The 23,117-nt window shown below is 42.3% G+C and overlaps 1 protein-coding gene across 6 annotated transcripts in view; it reads left to right on the forward strand.

Annotated features, from left to right (window-relative positions):
- Window positions 1-23,117, forward strand: part of GDAP1 (ganglioside induced differentiation associated protein 1) — a 49,364-nt gene that overhangs the window by 8,076 nt on the left and 18,171 nt on the right. For 3 of the 6 annotated variants that reach the window (XM_040262065.1, XM_040262069.1, XM_040262064.1), the window contains exon 1: window positions 21,918-22,658. The exons of the other annotated variants lie outside the window; for them this stretch is intronic. In XM_040262065.1, the coding sequence (XP_040117999.1) occupies window positions 22,542-22,658 (117 nt within the window). In that variant the 5' untranslated portion in view covers window positions 21,918-22,541. Of the gene's footprint in view, window positions 1-21,917; window positions 22,659-23,117 lie in introns of those variants that run through there. 6 annotated transcript variants of the gene reach the window in all.

Below are 23,117 nucleotides of genomic sequence, written 5' to 3' on the forward strand. Positions count from 1 at the left end.
GACCTAGGGGTTATCATACTAAATGAAGTAAGTCAGACATAAAAAGGCAAATATATCATTTGTATGTGGAATCTAAAATATGATACTAATGAACTTATTTACAAAACAGAAACCAGGCTTACAGACATAGAAAACAAACCTCCCAAAGGGGGAGGGGTAAATTAGGAGTCTGGGATTGGCAGGTACAAACTGCTATACATAAAATAGATAACAAGGTCTTACCATAAAGCACAGGGAACTATATTCAATATCTGAAAATAACCTATAATGAAGAACAATATGAGAAAGAATGTATACACGTATAATGGAATAACTCTGCTGTATGCCAGAATCTAACACAGCATTATACATCAACTACACCACAATTTAAAAAATTATTAAAAAAAAAAAAGAAGGGAGGTGAACAATGTTGCTGAAAGTGCAACTAAGGAGTAAGTAGTTACCAAGTGACTGATCGTTGAAGGAGAGAAAAACACAAAATCCATTATTAGGAAAGAGATGTATAATATAATTGGGGAGTGAATGGTTCCAAGAGATCTGAGATGGGATTTGAAACAATGGCCGATAATAGAAGAGGCAGCCCTCTGACTGAGTGCCACGGGGGAATGCCACATCCTTGCCAAGTGCTGCAGTCCCAGCCTACATACCACCTCGGCATGCACACCTCAGAGACCTGGTGGATTCTTCAGATACTGACTGCATTCCAGATAAAGCTTCAATTCCTCTTCCTTGCCTTAAACGTATTCTAGAATGTATGTCATTGCTTGCATCTCACTTATTATTTTCACATGACAAGCACTTTTTAAAGCTTACTCAGAAGGAGGAACACTCCAGGGGGTAGCCTTGGGGGTGCATAGCTCAGATCTCCCTCCCAGAGAACCTGCAGCCCAGAGGGAACTTGGCAGACAGCCTCCAGCTGCTGCGAGTTCAGATCTGCTGTGGTGTTCACACCGAGTCCATGCTCTGCCCAGGACATCCCCTTCAATGTAAAGGCAGGGCTTCCCTGGTGGGTCAGTGGTGAAGAATCCACGTGCTAGGGTGGGAGACACCGGTTCCATCCCTGATCTGGGAAGATCCCACATGCTGCAGAGCAATTAAGCCCATGTGCTACAACTACTGAGCCTGTGCTCTAAAGCTGGGGAACTGCAACTACTGAGTTCATGTGCTGCCTACTCAGCCGGTGCACTTAGAACCCGAGCTCTGCAACAAGAGAAGCCACCACTATGAAAAGCTGTCTACTGCAGCTGGGGAGTAGTTCCCACTCTCTGCAACTAGAGGAAAGCTTGCACAACAACAATGACCCAGCACAGCCAAAAATAAATAAACAAATATTAAAAAAGTAAAAGGCAAATGGCTGGATCTCATAAACTCTGTTATATAACTCCCCCCTGACCCCAGGCCACCCCCCAAAAAAAGACAAAGAGGAAAAAAATAAAGCAGAGCACCTGGTAGGCCTCTTGGATTCTGAGAACAATACCACACTTAGAAACATCTCCAGTCTACATGCTGAATGACATGGAACAAAGGCTGCCAGCTTCGAGAGGGCTCAGAGTAGGAAAGCATTTTGCAGGAGGCCGGGGCTCTGGTACTAGCAGCCCTGCCTCTTGGGCCATATCATCAGGCAGATCCTTTGGTGTTAGTGTTTGGTGTAGGTGGTGAGAAAAGATGCAATGTGAAGATTGTGGCAAGGCCCAGTGGAGGGATCACAATGCAGGTCTCTGGAGCTCTGACACAAGGCCATAGAATCTGCAGAGGAGAATTCTAGAATTTTTGAGAAACAGTTATTTGACTTTAGCAAAAAAAAAAAAAAAAAAAGGGAATGCTTGATCGTGGGATACCAAGTGACTATTACTTTAGAATTTCCCACTGTGAGCTGGGTCCTGCTGAACCTGCCAAGACAAAGTTGGATGAGACCATAGCACACATAAAGGGTAACGGGGACCTATACAAAAATACCCGAACAATATGAAGATGGACAAATCCAGTTGCCATCTGTCGTAAGATGAACATGATATATCCAGGATCAAGATGAGCAGAACCAAAGGACACAAGAAAGCTACAAGAACAGGTTGCCCAGAGCACCATGTGCCCTAGGATTTCACTAACATCCCTTACCCACCATCACCTATGGGAAGACTGGGGTTCCATTTGACCAGTTGAAGGAGGAAGAGAAGCTTGGCTTATCAATGGACAGGCTATTATGTGGATGAAGCTGAAAATGAATGAAGGCTTCATTATAGCTCCACTCAGGAGGGGTCTTGAAGGTATTCAGAGAGGGAAAATCTTTGCAAGGGACAGAGCCGTGAGTGCTGAACCTGGTCATGTATTTTATGGGAAAGGAAAAGTGGCCCGAGGTGGGGAACATATGTAGATTTCAAGCAATGGCCAACAACCTGGCCATCTGGTCAGAGGTCTGGAAGGTGGTAGAGCAGACATGTGGATGAACATGTGGGAATGGGCCCTGAGTGTGAGGAGTGTTGTGCTACATGTCAATGGCCTTCATACAAGTGACACTGAAAAGCCAGGACTCTACTTAGACTGTCTCCAGCCAATAGCTGAGCACAGTGGGACTGCTTGAGCTGGACGATTCCTTCTCAACACAGGCCTCCTCTGCCAGGCTTATATTTTCTGTGCTCCCCACTGACCTGGCTGAAATGTTCCCCACTGACATTGACCTGGCCAAGCTACACAGCAGTCTGAGTTCCCCCTACTGAATCCTGCTTTCTTCCCTCTTTCCTTTCATAGGTTTCAGACCTGTGTTGTGACCCAAAGACTCTGCCCACGTACTCCTGATTCCTTTGGTCTTATCCCTCACATGTGTTCACTTCAGTATATCTTTTGTATGTCTAATTCCATCCTGACATCTGCTTGTTGGGGGATCTAAACTGATACACCCAGTGATCTTTCAAAAGTAAGCACATACATAAACATGTTTATGTTTACAGGTGGGCCATGGTCAAAGAGAGATGAAAGTCTGCTGTATTACTTGAAAAGGTACATGCACCCCTATGTTCATAGCAGTGCTATTCACAAGAGTCAAAATATTAAACAACCTAAATGTCCATCGACAGATGCATTCATAAAGAAGATGTGGTACATATACACAATGGAATACTACTTAGTCATAAAAAGAATGAAATAATGTCATTTGCACCAATGTAGATACAACTAGAGATTATCATACTAAGAGAAAGCCTGATACCATATGATATCATGTATATGTGGAATCTAAAATATGTCTACCAAACAGAAACAGACTCATGGAGAACAGACTTATGGCTGTCAAGGAAAGATGGTGTAGGGGAGAGGATGGGCTGGGAATTTGGGATTGGTAGGAGCAAACTCTTAACAACAAGGTCCTAATGTATAGCATAGGGAAATATATTCAATATCCTGAAATAAACCATAATGGAAAAGAATATGAAAAAATAATGTATAGGTTGGTATAACTGACTCATTTTGTAGTTTAGAAGAGATTGGCACAACATTGTAAATCAACTATACCTCAATAAAAAAAAGAAAGAAAGTCTGCTATAGAACTTAACAAAATTGAATTGAAAATCAGATTTTTATGGTTCTTAAAAAAGAATGAAGAAGCTCTCTGTGTATTGATATGGAAAAATCCCCAAGATCTATTAAGTGGATAAAAGCAATATACAGAATAATGTATGTAACCTGTTGAATTTTTCTGCACTTGTATCTATGTAAAAACCTGTAGGGGAGGATGGGCTGGGGGAGAACCCTCTAACGATACAAATTAAACTGAAGGGGATGGGAATGGCCATGCTCATTAAAGAATATTTTCATTTGTTTTTATCTTGCACCTTGAAATTGTGCTACCTATTAATAACCACATTGAAATGTCAATCTTCAACATTTTTGCATGTTACTATTTTAAAAATCAATCCTTTATATGTTATTGGCCATAACTTCCCATTGGCATATGAAATAGTAACCTATTTACAGCGTGAGTGGACCTGATAAACCTAGAAAGAAGAAAGAAAAATAGTGCTAAGTTGTATCTGACTCTTGGGATCCCATGAGCTGAAGCCTGCCAGGCTCCTCTACTCATGGGATTCTCCAGGCAAGAATACTGGAATGGGTTGCCATTTCCTTCTCCAGGGGAACTTCCTGACCCAGGAATTGAACCCAGATCTCCCACATTGCGGGCAGATGCTTTACCAACTGAGCTACATGGGGACCTGATAAATTTAAGGACTCTCTAAAACTTAGTCTCCCAGATGGTAAAAGACTGCGTGATCCAGATGGCTGGAGCAATTTCTGACTCACCAACTGATGGAATAATTCATAGCTTCTCTGCGTGAGTGTCACAGAGTGGACATTTAGAGACTTCCAACTGTATACTGTATTTCAACTGTATATTGAACACTAAGATCATGGCATCCAGTCCTATCACTTCATGGCAAATAGATGGGGAAACAATGGAAACTGTGAGAGATTTTATTTTGGGGGGGCTTCAAAATCACTGCAGATGGTGACTGCAGCCATGAAATTAAAAGATGCTTGCTCCTTGGAAGAAAAGCTATGACCACCCTAGAAAGCATACTAAAAAGCAGAGATATTACTTTACCAACAAACATCCGTCTAGTCAAAGCTATGGTTTTTCCGGTGGTCATGTATGGATGTGAGAGTTGGACTATAAAGAAAGCTGAGCACCAAAGAATTGATACTTTTGAACTGTGGTGTTGGAGAAGACTGTTGAGAGTCCCTTGGACTGAAAAGAGATCCAACCAGTCCATCCTAAAGGAAATCAGTCCTCAGTATTCATTGGAAGGACTGATGGTGAAGCTGAAGCTCTGGTACTTTGGCTACCTGATGTGAAGAACTGACTCATTGGAAAAGACCCTGATGCTGGGAAAGATTGAAGGCAGGAGGAGAAGGGGACGACAGAGGATGAGATGGCTGGATGGCATCACTGACTCGATGGACATGAGTTTGAATAAGCTCCAGGAGTTGGTGATGGACAGGGAAACCTGGCGTGCTGCAGTCCATGGGGTCACAAAGAGCTGGACACGACTGAGTGACTGAACTGAGCTGTATGCCGTTGTATTAGTCCCGGCATGGTTGCTGAGCTGAACGAGTTGCTACTTCTGTAAAGAAGTATGCACCACCATTTCCTTCCTGAATGTTACAGCCCACGCTAAATTATGCCTCATTTCCACCTCTGATCCCTACTAAATATTCCTTTAGTACAGATACTTCATTAAAGTGCAGGTAAGCATTGCTTGTCCAGACTCCACTTTTCCCTGGCAAAATCTCTTGAAGAGGCTTAGTCACATACATTCTGAGAGCTTCCCCTGTATCCTAATATATTTCTGATGAATCATGTCTGTAGGACAGTTTTCCAAACTCCCCTGATGTCAGTCATCAGGGGGCACTTGTCAAATAAACTCATGCCCCGGTTTCTCCCTTGGTGAATTCTGCTTCAGTGGGTTTGAGCTGGAATCTGTGATTTTAGTAAATACTCTGAGTCTTCAGGGAAACATTACTGTAGGGTCATGTAGCCTCATGTAGGCTGCCTTAGATTCCATAAACTGATAAAGCGAATTCAAAGTTTCCTGATACTAGTGATCCTAATATTAGTTTCTCATATGAATTCTTCCTCAAAGTGCTTTGATAATTGTAAACAATATCCTCCACATCATTTAAAAGGCAAAATTTAAAAGTCCTATGTAAGTGAATGGTTGCTAAGAGTAAGTGTACAATAGACAGTGAATAATTATCAGTAAAAGAAGTCATTAATGAGGTGACCTTGAAACCCAGAACTTAGCAAAAGTCTGATAATTCTAAACCAAATCAGTTGGTGGACTTGTGAAGTCTCCATTCCTTTCCCAGCGACTTCAGAATATAATCCCTTAGTGTTCATATCATTTGTAATTATTTTCTTCTATTCAGTAGGTTGTCTTTTTGTTTTAGCAATGATTTTCTTTGCTGTGCAGAAGCTTTTTAGTTTTATTAGGCCCCATTTGTTTATTTTTGCTTTTATTTACTTTAGCAGACAGGTCCAAAGAATTACTGCTGTGATTTATATCAAAGAATGTTCTGCCTCTGTTTTCCTTAAGGAATTTTATAGTGTCTACTCTTACATTTAAGTCTTTAATCCTTTTTGAGTTTATTTTTGTATGTGGTATTAGTGTTCTCATTTCATTCTTTTACATGTATCTGTTCCAGTTCTCCCAGCATCATTTGCTGAAGAGATTTTCTTTTCTTCATTGTATATTGCTTCCTCTTTTGCCATAGAATAAGGGACTATAGGTGTGTGGGTTTATTTCTGGGCTGTCTGTTCTGTTGCACTGATCTATGTGTCTGGTTTTGTGCCAGTTCCATGCTGTTTTGATTACTGAACCTTTGTAGTATGGTCTGAAGTCAGGGAACATGATGCCTCCAGCTCTGTTCTTTTTTCTCAAGATTACTTTGGCAATTTGACATCTTTTGTGGTTCCATGTACATTTTAGGATTATTTACAGGAAAGTGACATGTTAGCTAAGCTCTGAAGGATGAGGAGGAGATGGCCTGGAAAGTAAGCAGGGGATCAGCTGGAGAAGAGGAAACAACTCTGAGGTAGAAAGAGCTTGGCACACTGAAGTAACTGAAGACGGGACAGTATGTTTGGACTCACTGAGCAAGGGAGAAGATCTTGGTAAGAGATGTTGGTGGAGAGGGAGGCAGCCACCAGGGCCTTGTTGTGATTGAAGAGCTTTAAGAAAGGATGACTGTCTAGCCATTTCCCCCATAGCTCGGGGTAGGGCAGAGAAGGGAAACGAGGAAGAAGGGTAGTATTGGAAAGAAAATATGAAAAAGGTATTAAAACCAGCCCCTCCTTACTGATTCTGTGAAGCAAGATGTGACACACCCCCCACTGCCCCCCCACCCCTCCCCGCTACAGAACAGTGTTTTTCAAACTTAAGAAATGCATCAACAGTTTTCGAAGAAAAGCAAGTATTTATCCAGACCTCTTGCCCATGGTGGTTTCAATAATTTTATATGTATTTATATATTCATTATATACATGTACTTAAATATATAAACCATCAGATAAGGTATACCTCTGCTTAGAATTTATTTACAACATAAAACCAACATAAATTAAGAACAAGTAATTTTGAAATTAGCAAACTGAATTTAATGTGACTGATGATGTTTTGATGAAATAAGATTACTGCTTGCATTAAAAAATTTTTTTATAGCATTGCCCAAGGAGTCACAGTTTCTCCTGATTCAGTAAAGGCATCCTGCCGGATGCTGTTGAGGACTCGTCTACAGGATTTCTTAGGAAGTCTTTCTTTGTACAGAGTACTGGCCCACCATTTGGGTATTACTTGATGGATATACATCATTTGCATATTAGGTCTGCCTCTCTACTCACTAGTCAGAAACAGTTAAAGTAGAAAGACTCAATGGCAACGTCTGCCTGGGCATAAACACAAAACCAAGTGATAGTCCAAAGAGATGAAAAATCTAGAGAAAATTACCAGACCCCTTAGAATACATGGGTGAACTCCCATAGGTGTGTGGACTTTTGTTTGGAAAACAGTTTCAAATATGAGAGCCAATTATCCCCAGAGACTTCCTGGGGGGGTGGGGAGGGAGGACACTATTCGTCCTCACATAGAGCCATGCAGACAGAATAAATTGTTCCTTCCAACATTCTAAAAAGGGATCAGTGGAATCCAAGGTTTGGTAGGGTCAAGAGGGATCATTAAGATATGAGTGTAAGGAGAGACCAACCTGGGTGTGGTCACAAGTCCCTGTGGTTCCTGCTGTGGTACTCAGGACAGACAAGATTAGAAAGAGGCGTCTGAGATGTCTCTGCCTCCTGGCCAGCTGGCTGAAAAAGGCTTACAGCATTAGCCTCCCAAGTCAGGTGCACAAACCTATCCAACGAGGTGTGGGAAGAAATTATTAAGAGCCCTGGGAGACCTAAGCCCCAATCTCTGAGCCCCTCTTCACCAAAATCTGTGTAAAATAGATCAGGTTTTTCTGTTGGAACTAGAGAAAGCAATCCAGGCTCTGGAAAATGAAAATATCCCAATGTTTAGGAAGGCAGACTTGGCTGAGATGCGTCATTCTGGTTCTCATGGTCCATCGCTGGGTTTCTGGATCTAGTGTGCAAACATTAATTACACCAAGTGGAAGAAAGGTTTCCTTGCCAAGCTGGTTCTTAGAACTTGGAACAACAGCTTCCACTTTGGCAACGCTGTTGTAGCACTAGAGCCCTTTGTGTGGAAGACAGTGAGGGGCGCAGCGTGTCAAAGAAAACACTGATGTGTTACTGCCGTGTTGGAATCTGGGGATAGTTAAGACTGTTTTTTTTTTTTGTTGTTTATTTTTATAGACATGTGTAAAAATATTCAAAGTTGAAAAATTGCATTTGAAGTTATGATCATTTCATGTATTCATATTACCAAAATGACTATACTGAGAGTGGTTTGTTTCTTCTGTGTTATAAAGTTTCAATTTTACATAAGTCAGTTACTCAAAGTAATTTTTAACCCTTAAAAAAAAGGTGGGGTGGTCAGTTGCTTTAGTTGTGCCCGACTCTTTGCAACCCTATAGACTGTAGCCTGCCAGGCTCCTCTGTCCATGGGATTCTCCAGGTAAGAATGCTGGAGTGGTTGTGATGCCCTCCTCCAGGGGATCTTCCCAACCCAGGGATCCAACCCATGTCTCCTGCATTGCAGGCAGATTTTTTTACCCACTGAGCCACCTGGGAAGCCCCCCCCCAAAGGTGGAAATGTATGCAGTTATTAACAATGCCACGGAAGTATTTCCTTTTTCTTAAGGAAAAGTAAATTTCTTATCAGAATGTGTGGTTGGCCTTGTAATCAGATAAAATTTTGGAGAAACAGACAAAAAAAAAAAAGAGTAGCTCCCAAAGAAATTTGAGTAGGGGCTCTGTAAAGCTGAGAGCTCTCAACAACTTGTGTAATTTACCAAATGCAAAGAGTAGCCAGTAAAAGAAATGTGTATTTTCTGATAAGGTAGAAAATCATGTAGTGTATCACTGTAAGTTGATTAGGTTAATATATATGAAATGTCAACCAAAGTTTTACTCTTCCAGGGTGTTAAAGTCTTTCACCTATCAATAATATCCATTACTTTAGAGAGAGAGGTGGGCACGGTACAAAGAACTAAACTTGAAACTCAGCTTGAAATCAAATTTTAACTTTAAGAAAAATATGCCAAGTCTAATATGTGTACTATTCAGGCTTTGCTGAGAAAAAGAAGTCATTTGTGGGATTCCCCAAAGTTATCCATTGGAGACTTGAACACAAGGTGTTTACTGTTTTTTTTTTTTTTTAATCTAAAATGAGATTTACTGCATTTCATGCAGTTTGAAGTCCATGCAGCAAAGGAGACTAGCACAATTTTTAATGTATTTAAAAATAAAATAAAGTTGAAAATGGGGGTAGGGGTGTTATGCACAAAGTTCTAGTCTCCTTGGGTCCCTGGAAGAGAAGGGTTTGGGAATGAAATCATCCACTCTCCATGGCAAATGAGCCTTATAAATGCAGGGAATGTTCCCACGGCCTCTGGAGGAAAATCCACAGAGCTCTGGGGCAGGAGCAGGACCCAGGGAGAACAGCACTATTGGAAAGGAAGCTACACACGTCACCTAATTTCACCCAAGGGCAGAAGAAGGTGGCGATTCCTGGGGCAGCGGCTGTTCTGAGAGTCGGGAGACTACACACATCCCTGGGGAGATCTGCTCCTAAAAGAAGTGGTGGTAAGAACCCAAAAAAGTAAAAGAAATATTTCTTGACCACACTCTTTGAAAAAATGCCATAAATATGTTATTTAACATTTTCATTTCATAGCATTGGACACACAGCTCAAAATATTGAAATATTGATTCCTTGGAGAAAAATAAATGAGAAAAATATTGCATCTTTCTGTTGGAGAGAGGATGTAGGCTATATCACCCTTCCTGGTGGCTCAGATGGTAAGGAAGCTGCCTGCAGTTTAGGAGACCCAGGTTCAATCCCTGGGTTGGGAAGATCTCCTACTGAGGGAAATGGCAACCCACTCCAGTATTCTTTCCTGGAGAATTCCATGGATAGAGGAGCTTGGCAGGCTACAGTTCATGGGGTCGCAAAGAGTTGGACATGACTAACACTTTCACTTTCAGGCTATGATATCAGAGCAGTTTGGAGAAGTCTGGGAGAGGATGAATGGGAATGAAAATTCCAAGACATATTCCCAGGCATACAGAGACTCTGAGGTGGAAGGGTTGCATATTCTACTTCTTTCCTGGATGTCTGGGGAGAAGGGTGGCAGCACCTCATCAAAGTTGGAAGAAACACTGGACAGGCAGGTTAGGACAGAGGCATGTTAGACATCACTGGACACTGATGTGGGTCAGGTACTTGTTCCCCAGCTGCTGTGAATCCTGGCAGCTGAAGCCTCACATCTGAGTCCTTCTCCAAGCATTGTTGTTGTTTAGTTGCTGAACTGTGTCTGCTCTTTTGTGAGCCCATGAACTATATATAGCCCACTAGGCTCCTCTGTCCCTGGGATTTCCAAGGCAAGAATACTGAAGTGGGTTGCCATTTCCTTCTCCAGGAGATCTTCCCGACCCAGGGTTCAAACCCACATCTCCTGCACTGGCAGGCATATTTACTACCACTGAGCCACCAGGGAAGCCCTCTCCATGCACTGCCCTTAGCCAAAGAAGGCCCCTTAGCCCAAGGTCAGGTGAACTCACTGAACAGCACATATCCAAAAACTAGTCCACTGTGGGGGATGTAAAGTTCTAGACCCCATGTCTCAACTGGAACAACTATTAGATTCCCTCTCAGCTCAGAGATGCCAGCAAAATCAGTTTCTTTGCAAGTCCCTGGCAATCCTCGCTTCTCTCTCTGCTCAACCCAGCTTCCCACACTCTCTTACAAGGGTTTTTCTGGAGAACATTTGCCAATAAACCTTCTCTAGGCGAATCTCAAAGTCTGTTTCCTGGAGAACCTTAACTACAACAGGTCTCCTAGGTCTCTCTAGCTCTGCTGGTTGGGGGTTGAAATATGGAGGAAGCCACAGATGAGTTCCCCTGACTCAATGCTGGTGAGAATTATGAGCAAGTGGACTGCTCGTGGGTTTCCTTGGTATGGTGAGAGGTAAGGTTTTAGGTGGATGTCACAAAGGCAGGGACTGGATGGAAGATATGGTTGAATTTCAGAGGATCAGTTGGAGGCAAGACAGAGTCAGCATTGTTGGGGAGGGCTGGGGTGGCCACACACTGCCCATGCCTGACCATGCTGGAAGGACTGGCCAGTTATGAACCCTTCAGCACATGCAGCAAGGCCAGAGGTCAAGTCTCAAAGATCCAGCTACACAAGACATCTTGTGAGAGACCAGTGAGGACCAGGGGATTGTTTTCAAACCAAATGCCCTTCTCTTGAGGTCAGGTGAGCTGTACACCAGCAGAAAATTAGAGCCGTCCCCCCTTCTCCCTACCACCACCAGAGGGAGGGGGAAGAATGACTGAATATTTCTCCAGAGAGATCTGTATTCTAGGAGAGGGACTGAGTTACACCAAAAGGGAGAAAATTAAGAGTATTTTCCACTATCGGTGGTAATGAGTCTTCAGAGCTTTTAAGTGGTTTTAGAGAAATGAAACAGTTCCATTTTTACATATCTGAGGTGTGATGGTCCAGAAATATGCAACTAGAAAGAGGGAAGAAAGACCAAAATCATATTAGGGCAAAAAAGCCATAATTGTGATATGTGTATGTATATAAGTGAAAGTGTTGGTCGCTCAGTTGTCTGACTCTTTGCGATCCCATAGACTGGTAGCCCGCCAGGCTCCTCTGTCCATGGAATTCTCCATATATATACATGTGTGTCTGTGTGGATATGTGTGTTAGTTGCTTAGATCTGTGTCTGACTCTTTGTGACCCCATGGACTGTAGCCAGCCAAGCTCCTCTGTCTATGGAGTTTTCCAAAAAAGAATACTGTAGTGGCTGGCCATTTCCTTCTCCAGGGGATCTTCCTGACCCAGTGATGGAACCCAGGTCTCCTGCATTGCAGGCAGATTCTTTACCATTTGAGCTACAAGGAATGTACGTGTCACTTTCTTAAGAAGAAGAACCAGGCCTTGTAAGGGCTTTTACTGAACTACTCCTATAATTTATGGACATTTCAGGTGAAAATTAGCTGAGCTGCCAGCTGATAGTGCACTTTAGATACTACCCTGGATGTTGGAAAGGCATTTCGCAGGGAGACAGCCAGAAACCTCCCAGTCTGGAGCACAATTGCGTACTGTGATTTTGAGAGTGAACAGACAGTTTGAAGACCAGCTACAGTTGAGCCAAAGGAAACATGCTAGAGAGAGGTTAAATTTCCCTGCTGGTAAAAGACAGCACAGCTCCTGTCCTCGGGCTTTTAGTTTTTCTAACTGTGTTTACATATGTATTTTTCTCCTATTTAATTCTCACCACAGCTCTAGGAGGCGATTACTGCTATCACCCTAATTTTACAGAGGAAGTGGAGGCTTAACGAGGTCCCACAGCAGCCAACCAGGGCTCAAACCCAGGCAGCTGGCTCCAGGGCCCACGCACCTACCTCTGCAACCCACTGCCTCCCCTAGAATGTTCTGCCGCCTTGTATGTGACAGAGTGGAATTGCATCAGGGCACATGAATCTGAAGAGTCATTTTAGCAAAGCCAGAGATAGAACTGTTGCCAAGGGCAGACGATGGATCAGCCAGGTGAGCCCAAACACAGAGTGATCACGAGTTACAGTGGAAGATTTGACCCATTGGTAATGAATAGGGGTCAGTGGTAAAGACAGACTCCCTCTCATTTGGTGCAGCATGTAACACATGTGGTAATTAGTTATTTATGTACCTAAGTTCTTCATTTAGAAAGTCTGTATATAGTTACTTTCTAGGAGCCCTGTCACCTGTGCCCTGCACCATTGTATCCTTAATAGGAGTTTCTGTGGCTTGTCAATTAGTCCCTTTCACGTCACAAAAGAGGAGTGGCTTAGTAAGGAAGAGTCTGAGGCAAGCAGAAAGCTTCAAGTATTCTGGTAACATGTGGACACTCCCAAGACTCAACAGTGGAAAATTCAACATTTGCCAAATCTCCAAGCCATGTTTATCAGCCAGATCATCTCTCCACCACCATTATTCATGTTTTCTTTCCTTAGCAAAGTTACCATCAGTAGCAGCTTATGGTAACAATGGGATGCTAATAGTACACGTGTATAATACAGAACCGCAGAATTTATAACTCTTCATGCCGAAAAGCAGATAGCTTCAAGAATACTTCAGAACTTCTCGTTTTAACTTTCCTCCTGATAGAATCTATTTGTATCCCTGGTTTTAGCCTCGCAGACTTGGAGGGAGTGGTGAAAGATGAACGGGCTCAGCCACAAGGGGAGAAGAACGTCACCCAGCCCCTAGAATAGCAACAGCAATAAATATGGTCATGTCGCTCTTCTGCTGAGGCCAAAACGACAGACGGGATCACATTTGCGGCACCCAGCGCCTGCTGGCTCTGTGGAGCTGGCTCAGGGCTTTGGAGGAAACATGCACAGAAGTTGATGCTGACCAAGCGGCTTGATTTTGGAGCTGTGACTTAGCATACAAAGAAGAGGGGTGGGTGGCGGGGTGTACAGAGCCCACCGCAGAGCTAGGGGGATTCAGCACCCTTCTGGTCACAGGGAGGTTCGTTCTAAATCGGCTTTCCGGACAGCTGGCTCAGGGCTCTGGAGAACTGAGCCCAGAACTTCCCCGCATGTCTGCCTGAGAACTCGCTGTTATCTGCAGCTGCCGTGGCCGTCAAGGCACATGCGTAACGAGGAAGGTGAATAAGAGGGCTCTCGTTGGTCATCAGTTATTTAAAGCGCGCCCATCGGATCTCAGCCACTTCATTGTACAGAATCAGCACCTTTGCCCCGGCAGGTCTCAGAGGAAGCAGCATATCCTTGCCTTCAAACCTCCCTGGTCTCCCTCTGCAGACTGAACATTGGTTTTTCACCATTTTTGAAACTCCGAGTGCTACATCTTCCCATGTCCCTTTTCATGTATACTTCAGTTTCATATAATATATTGCCACATCTCTGGGTGGTTGTGGTTTTGCCATCTTTACATTCTTTGGCCACGTGGATTTGGTCAAATTGGGCTTTTCCATTTTTGTAACTTGCATACAGCAATAGTTTTTTTTCAGGCTGAAAACAGTTTAAGCTAATATATGGTCCTGGTTTTTCCATGTGTTTTAGAAACTAAACCACCACCTGAATTTGATGAGTTTTCCTTTTTTTGTTAAACTTTCTTGCTCTAAAAGGATTTCATTTCTTATATGAAGCCCAGCTCCTTCTCTCTGGATCTTTCATTTGGTCTCTCCAACTAGTCCCGAATGTTATGCAATAAGTCATTGGAAACAGGTTCACAGCGGTCATGTGTCACCTGTCTCCCTCATGTAGCATTTTTTTTTAATGTTTAATTTTAATTTATTTATTTCGCTGTTCCAGGTCTTAGTTGTGGCATGCAGGATCTTCAGTTGCAGCCTGCGAACTCTTAGTTGCAGCGTGTGGGATCTAGTTCCATGCATGCTCAGGCACTCAGTTATGTCTCACTCTTTTCAAGTCCATGGACTGTAGCCCACCAGGCTCCTCTGTCCATGGGATTTTTCCAGGCCAAAATACTGGAGTGGCTTGCCATTTTCTCCTCCAGGGGATCTTCCCAACCCAGGGACTGAACCTGAGTCTTATCCATTTCCTGCATGGGCAGGTGGATTCTTTACCACTGAGCCATCAAACCTGGGCCCCCGGCATTGGGAACACAGAGTCTTAGCCACTGGACCACCAGGGAAGTCCCTCTTCATGTCACTTCATAAACACAGGTTCAGTTCCATGCTTTCATCTGTTTCAGTTACTGTACATGCTTAGGAGTTAAATGAATCTTTCTCCGTGGATCACAATATTGCTTTTATTCAGAAAATGCAGTATGTAAAAAGTGAAAGGAAATGTTGCTTTAGACTTTGGTATCGGAATGTAAACTTCAGCACTGTTTCCTTGTCACTATTATCTCATGCTTCTTTAGGATCTTACCAAGACTAAAGAGATAAATGAAGTAGCTTTTATAGCACTAGCTGTCATGTTTGTTCTCTCAACGTCCCTGGTGACGTTGGGTGGTTAAGAAAAAAGAACCACGCTAGTGTGTTGAAGTCGGTGCCAAAGGAACAGAGATGACAATTTGGTGCCTGGGATCTGCTGCTGCCCAGAACCTTATCTGGTCCTATTTATACATTCACAAAGCAAAATCTGACTTAAAGCAATCCTTGTAACACTAGCTTTTCTTTCTTTAAAGCTCATGTCTCTGAGCTTTAATGCCATTTTTCTCATGTGGCCAGGGACAATGCGGGCATAAATTAGCTTCTCTGCTTATTATTTAGTGACTAAAAGAACACAAAAGCAAGGACACTGGAAAAAGAAATTCCAATGTATTATTAAATATTCTAATTTGAATTACCAGGATAAATGACAAATGATCATAAATGCCTGGAAAGAGTCCTATAAATGTACAAAGAAAGTGACAGAAGGAGGTGTCCTGGAAGACGACTTGAATCATTTATTGAGAAACAGGAAGAAAAGTATCTTCCACTGTGTGTGTGCTTAGTTGCTTAGTCGTGTCTGACTCTTTGTGACCCAGTGGACTGTTGCCTGCCAGTCTCCTCTGTCCATGGGATTCTCCAGGCAAGAATACTGGAGTGGGTTGCCATGCCCTCCTCCAGGGGATCTTCCCAACCCAGGGATCGAACCCAGATCTCCTGCATTGCAGGCAGATTCTTTACCATCAGATCCACCAGGGATGCCCGTCTTCCATTGAGAGGAAGGCAATTGGTTAGGATGAAAGGATCATCAGTACCTAAGCACACTGTTAATTAGTAAGAAAACATTAACTTCAGGAAACATAACTAATCAAAATGCAATTTCAGGCATAAGCAGTAAGTATCCTCTATGGAATATGCTTGTTTTTTCACATCTAAATATCCTTGAGGCTTTCATCACTGCAAACATTTATGAATAGTTCTCTCTATTATTGTAACATTAATGAAAGAAATGTTGGTGATACTATTCAAATACCAGTAGAGCAAGCTGCTAAGTGACTCCATCTTTTTTTTTCTCTTTGATTTCTTTGCCCTCATAAGTGATATTCACTAATACTAATGTAATCACCAAAGTACTTTTTTAGTGATGTACTCCAGTGAGCACAATGTGAAGTCCAGAAATGAACATGGCGGGGTGGGGAGGCTAAGTTGCAGTTTTGGCGCTTACTTATTTGTATGAGTTTGAAAATTTTCCTGACTTTTCTGTGCCTCAATATCTTCATTTAAAACACAGGGAGGATATCTCCCCTGCTCTAGGGGAGTTTGCAAGTGTTACAATAGAGTCCACATACAAAGTCTTCGACATAGGTCCTGCTGCTGCTGCTGCTGCTAAGTCGCGTCAGTCGTGTCCGACTCTGTGCGACCCCTTAGCAGCCCACCAGGCTCCCCTGTCCCTGCGATTCTCCAGGCAAGAACACTGGAGTGGGTTGCCATTTCCTTCTCCAATGCAGGAAAGTGAAAAGTGAAAGGGAAGTCTCTCAGTCGTGGGTCCTAGTGCACAATAAACACGTCAAAACATACTAGCAACCATATAATGCAAATGCATCTTTGTTTTAACTGTATGTGTATGTGCTCAGTTGCTTCAGTTGTGTCCAACTTCTTGGGACCCTATGGTCTGTAGCCCACCAGGCTCCTCTGTCCCTGGGGATTCTCTAGGCAAGAATACTGGAGTGGGTTACTGTGCCCTCCTCCAGGGGATTTTCCTGATGCAGGGATTGAACCATTATCTCTTGTGTCTCCTGTATTGGAGACAGGTTCTTTACCATCTGGGAAGCCCTTTAACTGTATACTGGTCCATGTTCATGTACATTTATTCTGAAATGTACACCATTCATCACAATAGAGGTGGGTGAGATAGGGTGGACAGATCTGTCAAATCCTTTCCATGAGAATTATAGCTCAAAACAAATTTTCTACTGAAAAATAAAGAATTTAGTGCATTGTTAATATTAGTAGTGTTTCTTTGAGAAACTAGGAAACTAATGAAATATAAATTTACAGTAACCTCATGGTGAAATCCTCCTGAATTAGTAGGTTGCACTTGGTATTACTTATGACTCTCTGCTCTGGGATGCAAAGAGAGCCAGAGGAAGCATTTTGGAGTTTCAGAAGATGGTCTGGTCTATTCTAAGTTCATTGACGCTTTCATCTAGAAGCCCACAGGGGCTAATCTACATTTTTGGAGAGGAAAGCAAAGGAGTCTTGACATCTTGCACTTGTAAACTCTAACTGGTGGCTTGGCTTCCTGGGATTTTACCAGGCTGTTTTGTAGGAGTGGTTCCAAATTATTTTTTTCTTCCAGATACCATAAGGTATCTGGCATACAGGCACTATTCAGCTCTACAAATTTTACCAATGGGGCAAATTGGGGGTTGAGAACTAAGATGGCTCATCAGTTATACACTAAACTGGTAGTTCTCAGACTTAACATGCATCAGAAAAGCCTGGAGGGCCTTTAAAAACACTCTGGGTTCCACTTTCAGAGTAGAATGTGCAGTTCTAACAAGTTTCCAGATGATACTGATCTGCTTGTCAAGGGACCATACTTTGAGAAGCACAGTAAGTATAGGAGCTGATTAGAGCTTCGTCGGTAAACTAGTTGGAACCATTGCAATTATATGATCAAATCAGTGTATTTTTGAGGAGCCCATCTTTTATCTCATTCAATTAGATAATTAGTTTTGTAGATGCTTGAGAATATCAGTTAACAGGAATTGTTCACATTTGAGATAAAAATTCTTGAAAATAATTTCTAAATAAGGACCTCTACCCCTTTTTCTTATTGTAATTGTAATATATCAATTACAAATCCTATGTTATTCACATGGGTCAGAAAACTGGCAGGGGTTTTCTGACAGGGCAGGCAAAATAGATTGTGGTTGCTTAGTAGCTATTATCAGGAGAAAGTGGAGATATTCTATTTTTTACATATGTATAAAAGATTTTTTCCCCTAATTTTGGAAATTTTCATTTTGAATTAGATAGCCTAATTAGTCATATATATTCTCTGAAGAATATCACCATTTCAGTTTTCTTATTTGTCAAGAAAAAAAAAAAAAACAATGGCAAGGGATTGATTATTCTTAAAAAGATAGAGACCTCTTGTGGTCATTCATAAAAGTACTGTAAAAAACAAACCTGGAGTATTTCAGTTTGTCAGAAGGTTTCAAGATCTCTGGCTTAGTTGACATACATTAAAAAATGTTTACAAATATGTATGAATTACCTAATACCTGTCAAAATAGGTAATGTGAGTAATAGAACTTTACATAATGACAACTGCATAAATATATATACATCATTCAGCTATAATAGTTCTATATGATAATTTTAAAATTGACTGAAGCATAGGACATAAAGGAAAGTGCACAGATCATTAATTGTTTAGCTCAAGGAATTTTTCCAAACTGAATAGATCTGTGTATCCAGCATATCTGGTAGATTTTCATCATAATTACAGGTAAGGTGACTCAGGTTCAGAGAGAGCATGTAATCTGTTATTTCATAGTACCAATCAAATCCATTTTAACTTCAATCACTCAGAAATATTTAAATGAATAACAAATTTAAATAAATATTAACATAGGACTTCCCTGGTATTCCAGTGGTTAAGAATCTGCCAGCCAGGGCAGGGTATATGGTTCGATACCTGGTCTGGGAAGATTCCACACGCTGAGGGGGAACTAAGTCCGTGCGCCACAACAACCGAGCCCATGTTCTGGAGCTCACGCACTGCGATTCCGGAAGCCCCTGCGCCTGGAGCCTGTGCCTCACAGCGAGAGAAGCCACCGCAGTGAGAAGCCTCACACTGCAGCGAAGAGCAGCTCCTGCTTGCTGCAGCTAGAGAAGGCTCTCGTGCAGCAGTGAAGACCCCGTGTAGCCGAGAATAAATCGGTAAAAATTTAAACGTTAACAAAAAACAGTCAATTTACTGAGCCATGATCCACAGTCCAGATTCGTAAGTACTGAATGTTGTCGAATTAAATTACGTTTACACAGAATTTTTAAAGCAGTAGATAGGCTACACTTTATTATTGTTGTTGTTTGCCATTGTTTACTGCTGCTATCGGTGATGGTGGTTAGCTACTCTTTTTCTCAATTAATAAGCAGTTTGGGAGCATCTTTTATGTACAAAGCACTATTTTGGATTCTTGGGGGTACTAAAATGAATAATACTGAGTCTTTGACCTTCTGAGGCTCAAAGGCTAATGCTCAGGAAAGGCATGTGAGCAGTAGTTTGATAGTAGTAGTAGTAGTTGTTGGTAGTTTGTGTTCTAATAGACTTGTGTATATCTATATATCTATGTGGACTACTTTTCAAGAAAGTGGCTATATCTTCTCTAATGTCTACTCCAGTTGTGTAAAGCTTGAAAGTCTACAACTTTCTTTCTTTGGTGTAAAGCTAGCATAGTGTTGTAGAAAGAAATACTTGACTAGTAGTCAAAAAGTCATGTTTGAATTGTAGCTCTGTCATTTACTAGTGAAAACATTTTGAGGCCTAAATAGAGAAGAGCAAGTGTGATGTCTTCTTAACATCATGAAGGGGCTTTTCCACAAATTCTTTTTGCAGCAACTGCTGTTTTGCAGGCAACATGCTAAGTGCTTTTGAAATGGAGCAGGATCCTATGGTCCTTGCCTCCCATGTCCTCTGCCTACCTTTTGTCTGTGGAATAACTTGAGCCAAAGAATAAGTTTAATCAGAGAAGTGAGAACATGTAGAAACAAAGGAAAACAGTCAAAGGAAACCAAATAATAATAATAGTTTAGCCATTACATATAGTCAAGGACCTTTAGTTCTTGCTCAAGGGCTATAGATAATATTCTGAGCCATATCCTGGGAGCTGTCTTATACATACTGAAACCCCTACCAGGTGGAAGGAGTTAACTACACGATGACCAGACTATAACCATGACATAAGCTGCCACAATTCTGAGAACTGGTCAAGGAAATTGGAACAAACTGACCCTGAAACTGAAGATTAACTGTACTTAAAACAATCAAGATGATGTTGGTCAGACCACTGCATGACCAATTTCAAGATGACTATCAGAGATGACTGTGATGTTTTGGCATGTAGCCACCCCTCCCCACCCCTGTCCTTCTGTCTATAAAAGCTCTTGCCCCCTAAAAGGTCTTGCCCCTTGATAGTCCAGGGTGGGAGGAGGGGAGGAAGTTGGCCTTTGGACAGGTGGGCCCCTGTTTCGCACTCCCCCAACTGTTGCAAGCATCCAGAATAAAACTAACTTTCCTTCCCACCACTCTGGCCTCTTTATTGGCTTTTGAATGGCAAGCAGCTGGACCCCATTTTGGTTATTCTTTATACACAGTCTCTCAGCAAATGCCATGGCACTCACATATTTTTAGATGCTCATATTTTGCACATGATGAAGTGAAGGCTCAGGAGAGTTCAGGGTAAGAGTGGAGCTGGAGTTTTAACCCCACTCTGACTGATGTCACAGTTTTGCTTTTTATTCTGCTCTGAAGTGTGAATGGATAAAAAACAAATTTGGTAAGGATCACTTTTGCTGTAACATTTGAATTCACTTAAGGTTATAAAAGGGCTTCCCTGGTAGCTCAGATGGTAAAGAATCTGCCTGCAATGTGGGAGACCTGGGTTCAATCTCTGGGTTGGGAAGATCCCCTGGAGAAGAGAACAGCTATCCACTACAGTATTCTGGCCTGGAGAATTCCATGGACAGAGGAGCCTGGCAGGCTACAGAGTCACTTTCACTATAAAAAGGGGCTTCCTAGGTGGCACTAGTGGTAAAGAACCTGCCTGCCAACAAGAGGTATAAGAGACTTGAGTTGGATCTTTGGTCGGGGATCCCCCTGGAGGAGGAAATGGCAACCTACTCCAGTATTCTTGCCTGGAGAATCCCCATGGATAGAGGAGCCTGGCAGACTATAGTCCATAGGTTTCCAAAGAGTCGGACATGACTGAAGCAGTTGGACATGCAAGGGTATAAAGAGATACTATAAAAATCTTTAAACAATAATTACAGAGAACAACAAATAAAGTGCTGTAAAGGAGAGGAAGGACCTCGTGAGATTTCTGTCTCTTCTAGGGGCCTTTTTTAGACCTTTCACTTCTCTTAGTACTTGTGTTTCTTCTTAAGACTGATAGTTCCCATCTCAACTGTGGTCATCTATTTATTTTGTTGTCCCTGCCACCAGACATATCTTGGGTGCCATGTATGAAGAATTATACATCTTTGTATTTCCAGTGCCCAGTACAATGCTTGGAACACAGTATATACTCAATAAATATTTGCTGGATGAATTATAACAAGCATTCATTTCATGGTCATTTTAATACATATTCACTAAAAGAGAAATTCTGCTGATTTACTATTGTGCTGAATTTTGAGAAGTGTATAATAATGACTAGATTATCATAAAATTATGATTTTGACCATGGTTATAAAGAGAATGTTTATAAGGCAACTGAAATTGTACATAATATTTAGTGTCTACAATATGCTAGCCTGTTTTGAGTGTTTAACATTGTATTTAGTTATTTAATTCTCACAAAAACCTTATGGGGAAAATAGAATTATCTCTACTTCAAAAATTGGGAAAATTGAAAAACTAGGAAACAAACCCAAGTAATTCTGCTCTAAAAATTCAGTGTTAATTAGCAGGTGCAAACTATTGTATATAGAGGGGGTAGACAGCAAGATCCTATTGTATAGCACAGGGAATTATATTTGATCCTGTAATAAACCATAATAGAAAGAAATATGAACAAGAATACACACACACACATATGACTGAATCACTTTGCTGTGCAGCAGAAACACACACATTGTAAACCAACAATACTTAAATAAAATGAATTAAAAAAAATTTTTAATGGACAAAAAATTTCTGTATTTAACAACTAGACTTTTAATTTGCATTGTTAATGAGATTTATTGTTGTTGTTACATGACCTCATAGTAGCATCTTCTAATGAAAACTCATAAATCTTTTGTCTATCAACCTTCCACCAAAGGCACAGCCTCTCCATGAGGAATCCTGTGTCTCAGGAAACGGATGCTTTTGTACCTGAGCCATCTCTACTCGATCTACAAAACCTATGAGTAATTTGCAATTAACACGTTTCATTACTCATCTTAAATAATCAGGAACTCATATTTCAGATCATTTCCCCTTAAAAACGTCCAATTGCACCTCCCAGGTGACTTCCGCACGCAGAAACCCGGCCCCGGGTCTTTACGGACTCGCCCCTCAGCTTTCTTGCTGGCGAAACTACACTTCCCAGTGATCTGTTCGTCCATCCGCGCGAACGCAACTTTCCCGGCTCCGGGTGGCACCCGGAAAAGCTAAACGGCTCGTTGCAGGGCAGTGTGGCTGGAGGAAGTAAAGGACCGACCCGCGAGGCCCTCCCGCTCTCGCGCACCCCGAAATGGCTCGGAGGCAGGACGAGCAGAGAGGGGGTGCGCCTTTGATGGCGGAAGGCAAGTCGGACGCAGAGGTTAAGCTCATTCTGTACCACTGGACGCATTCCTTCAGCTCTCAAAAGGTAAAGGCCTCGGCCGGGCGGGCGGCGCGGATCGGGTTTCAGCACCTGGACAGCTCCCGCTGGGTGCCGCCCGGGGAAGTCCGCCCACCTAGACCTCCAATGCCTCACCCCCTGCGGGCGGGCGCGCCCTGTGGGGCAGGGGTGAGCCTTATATGGAGGAGCAGGGAGAATCAGTCTGAGATGGAAAAGCCGTGACTCAGGCACTGCCACTCATGAAATGCGACAGAAAACATCACTTTCGGCGTTGAGGAGGGAGGCCTTGTCTCCGGGGCCTTTGGAGAGTGAGGCAGAGGGAAGCGCCTTCCGGCACCCGCCGCATCCAGGGTTCCTTCTTTTACTCTTGGTTGATGCACTCTCTTCAACAGGCCTAGTGTATCTGTTTCAGGTTCTTACTATGGGGAGACACATCATAAGGTTTAGGACACAAAGAAAAGTAGTAGTGATGAAGAGGGTGACCGT

The sequence above is a fragment of the Oryx dammah genome, unplaced genomic scaffold (genome assembly GCF_014754425.2).
Source record: "Oryx dammah isolate SB20612 unplaced genomic scaffold, SCBI_Odam_1.1 HiC_scaffold_19, whole genome shotgun sequence".
Classification (NCBI taxonomy): domain Eukaryota; kingdom Metazoa; phylum Chordata; class Mammalia; order Artiodactyla; family Bovidae; genus Oryx; species Oryx dammah.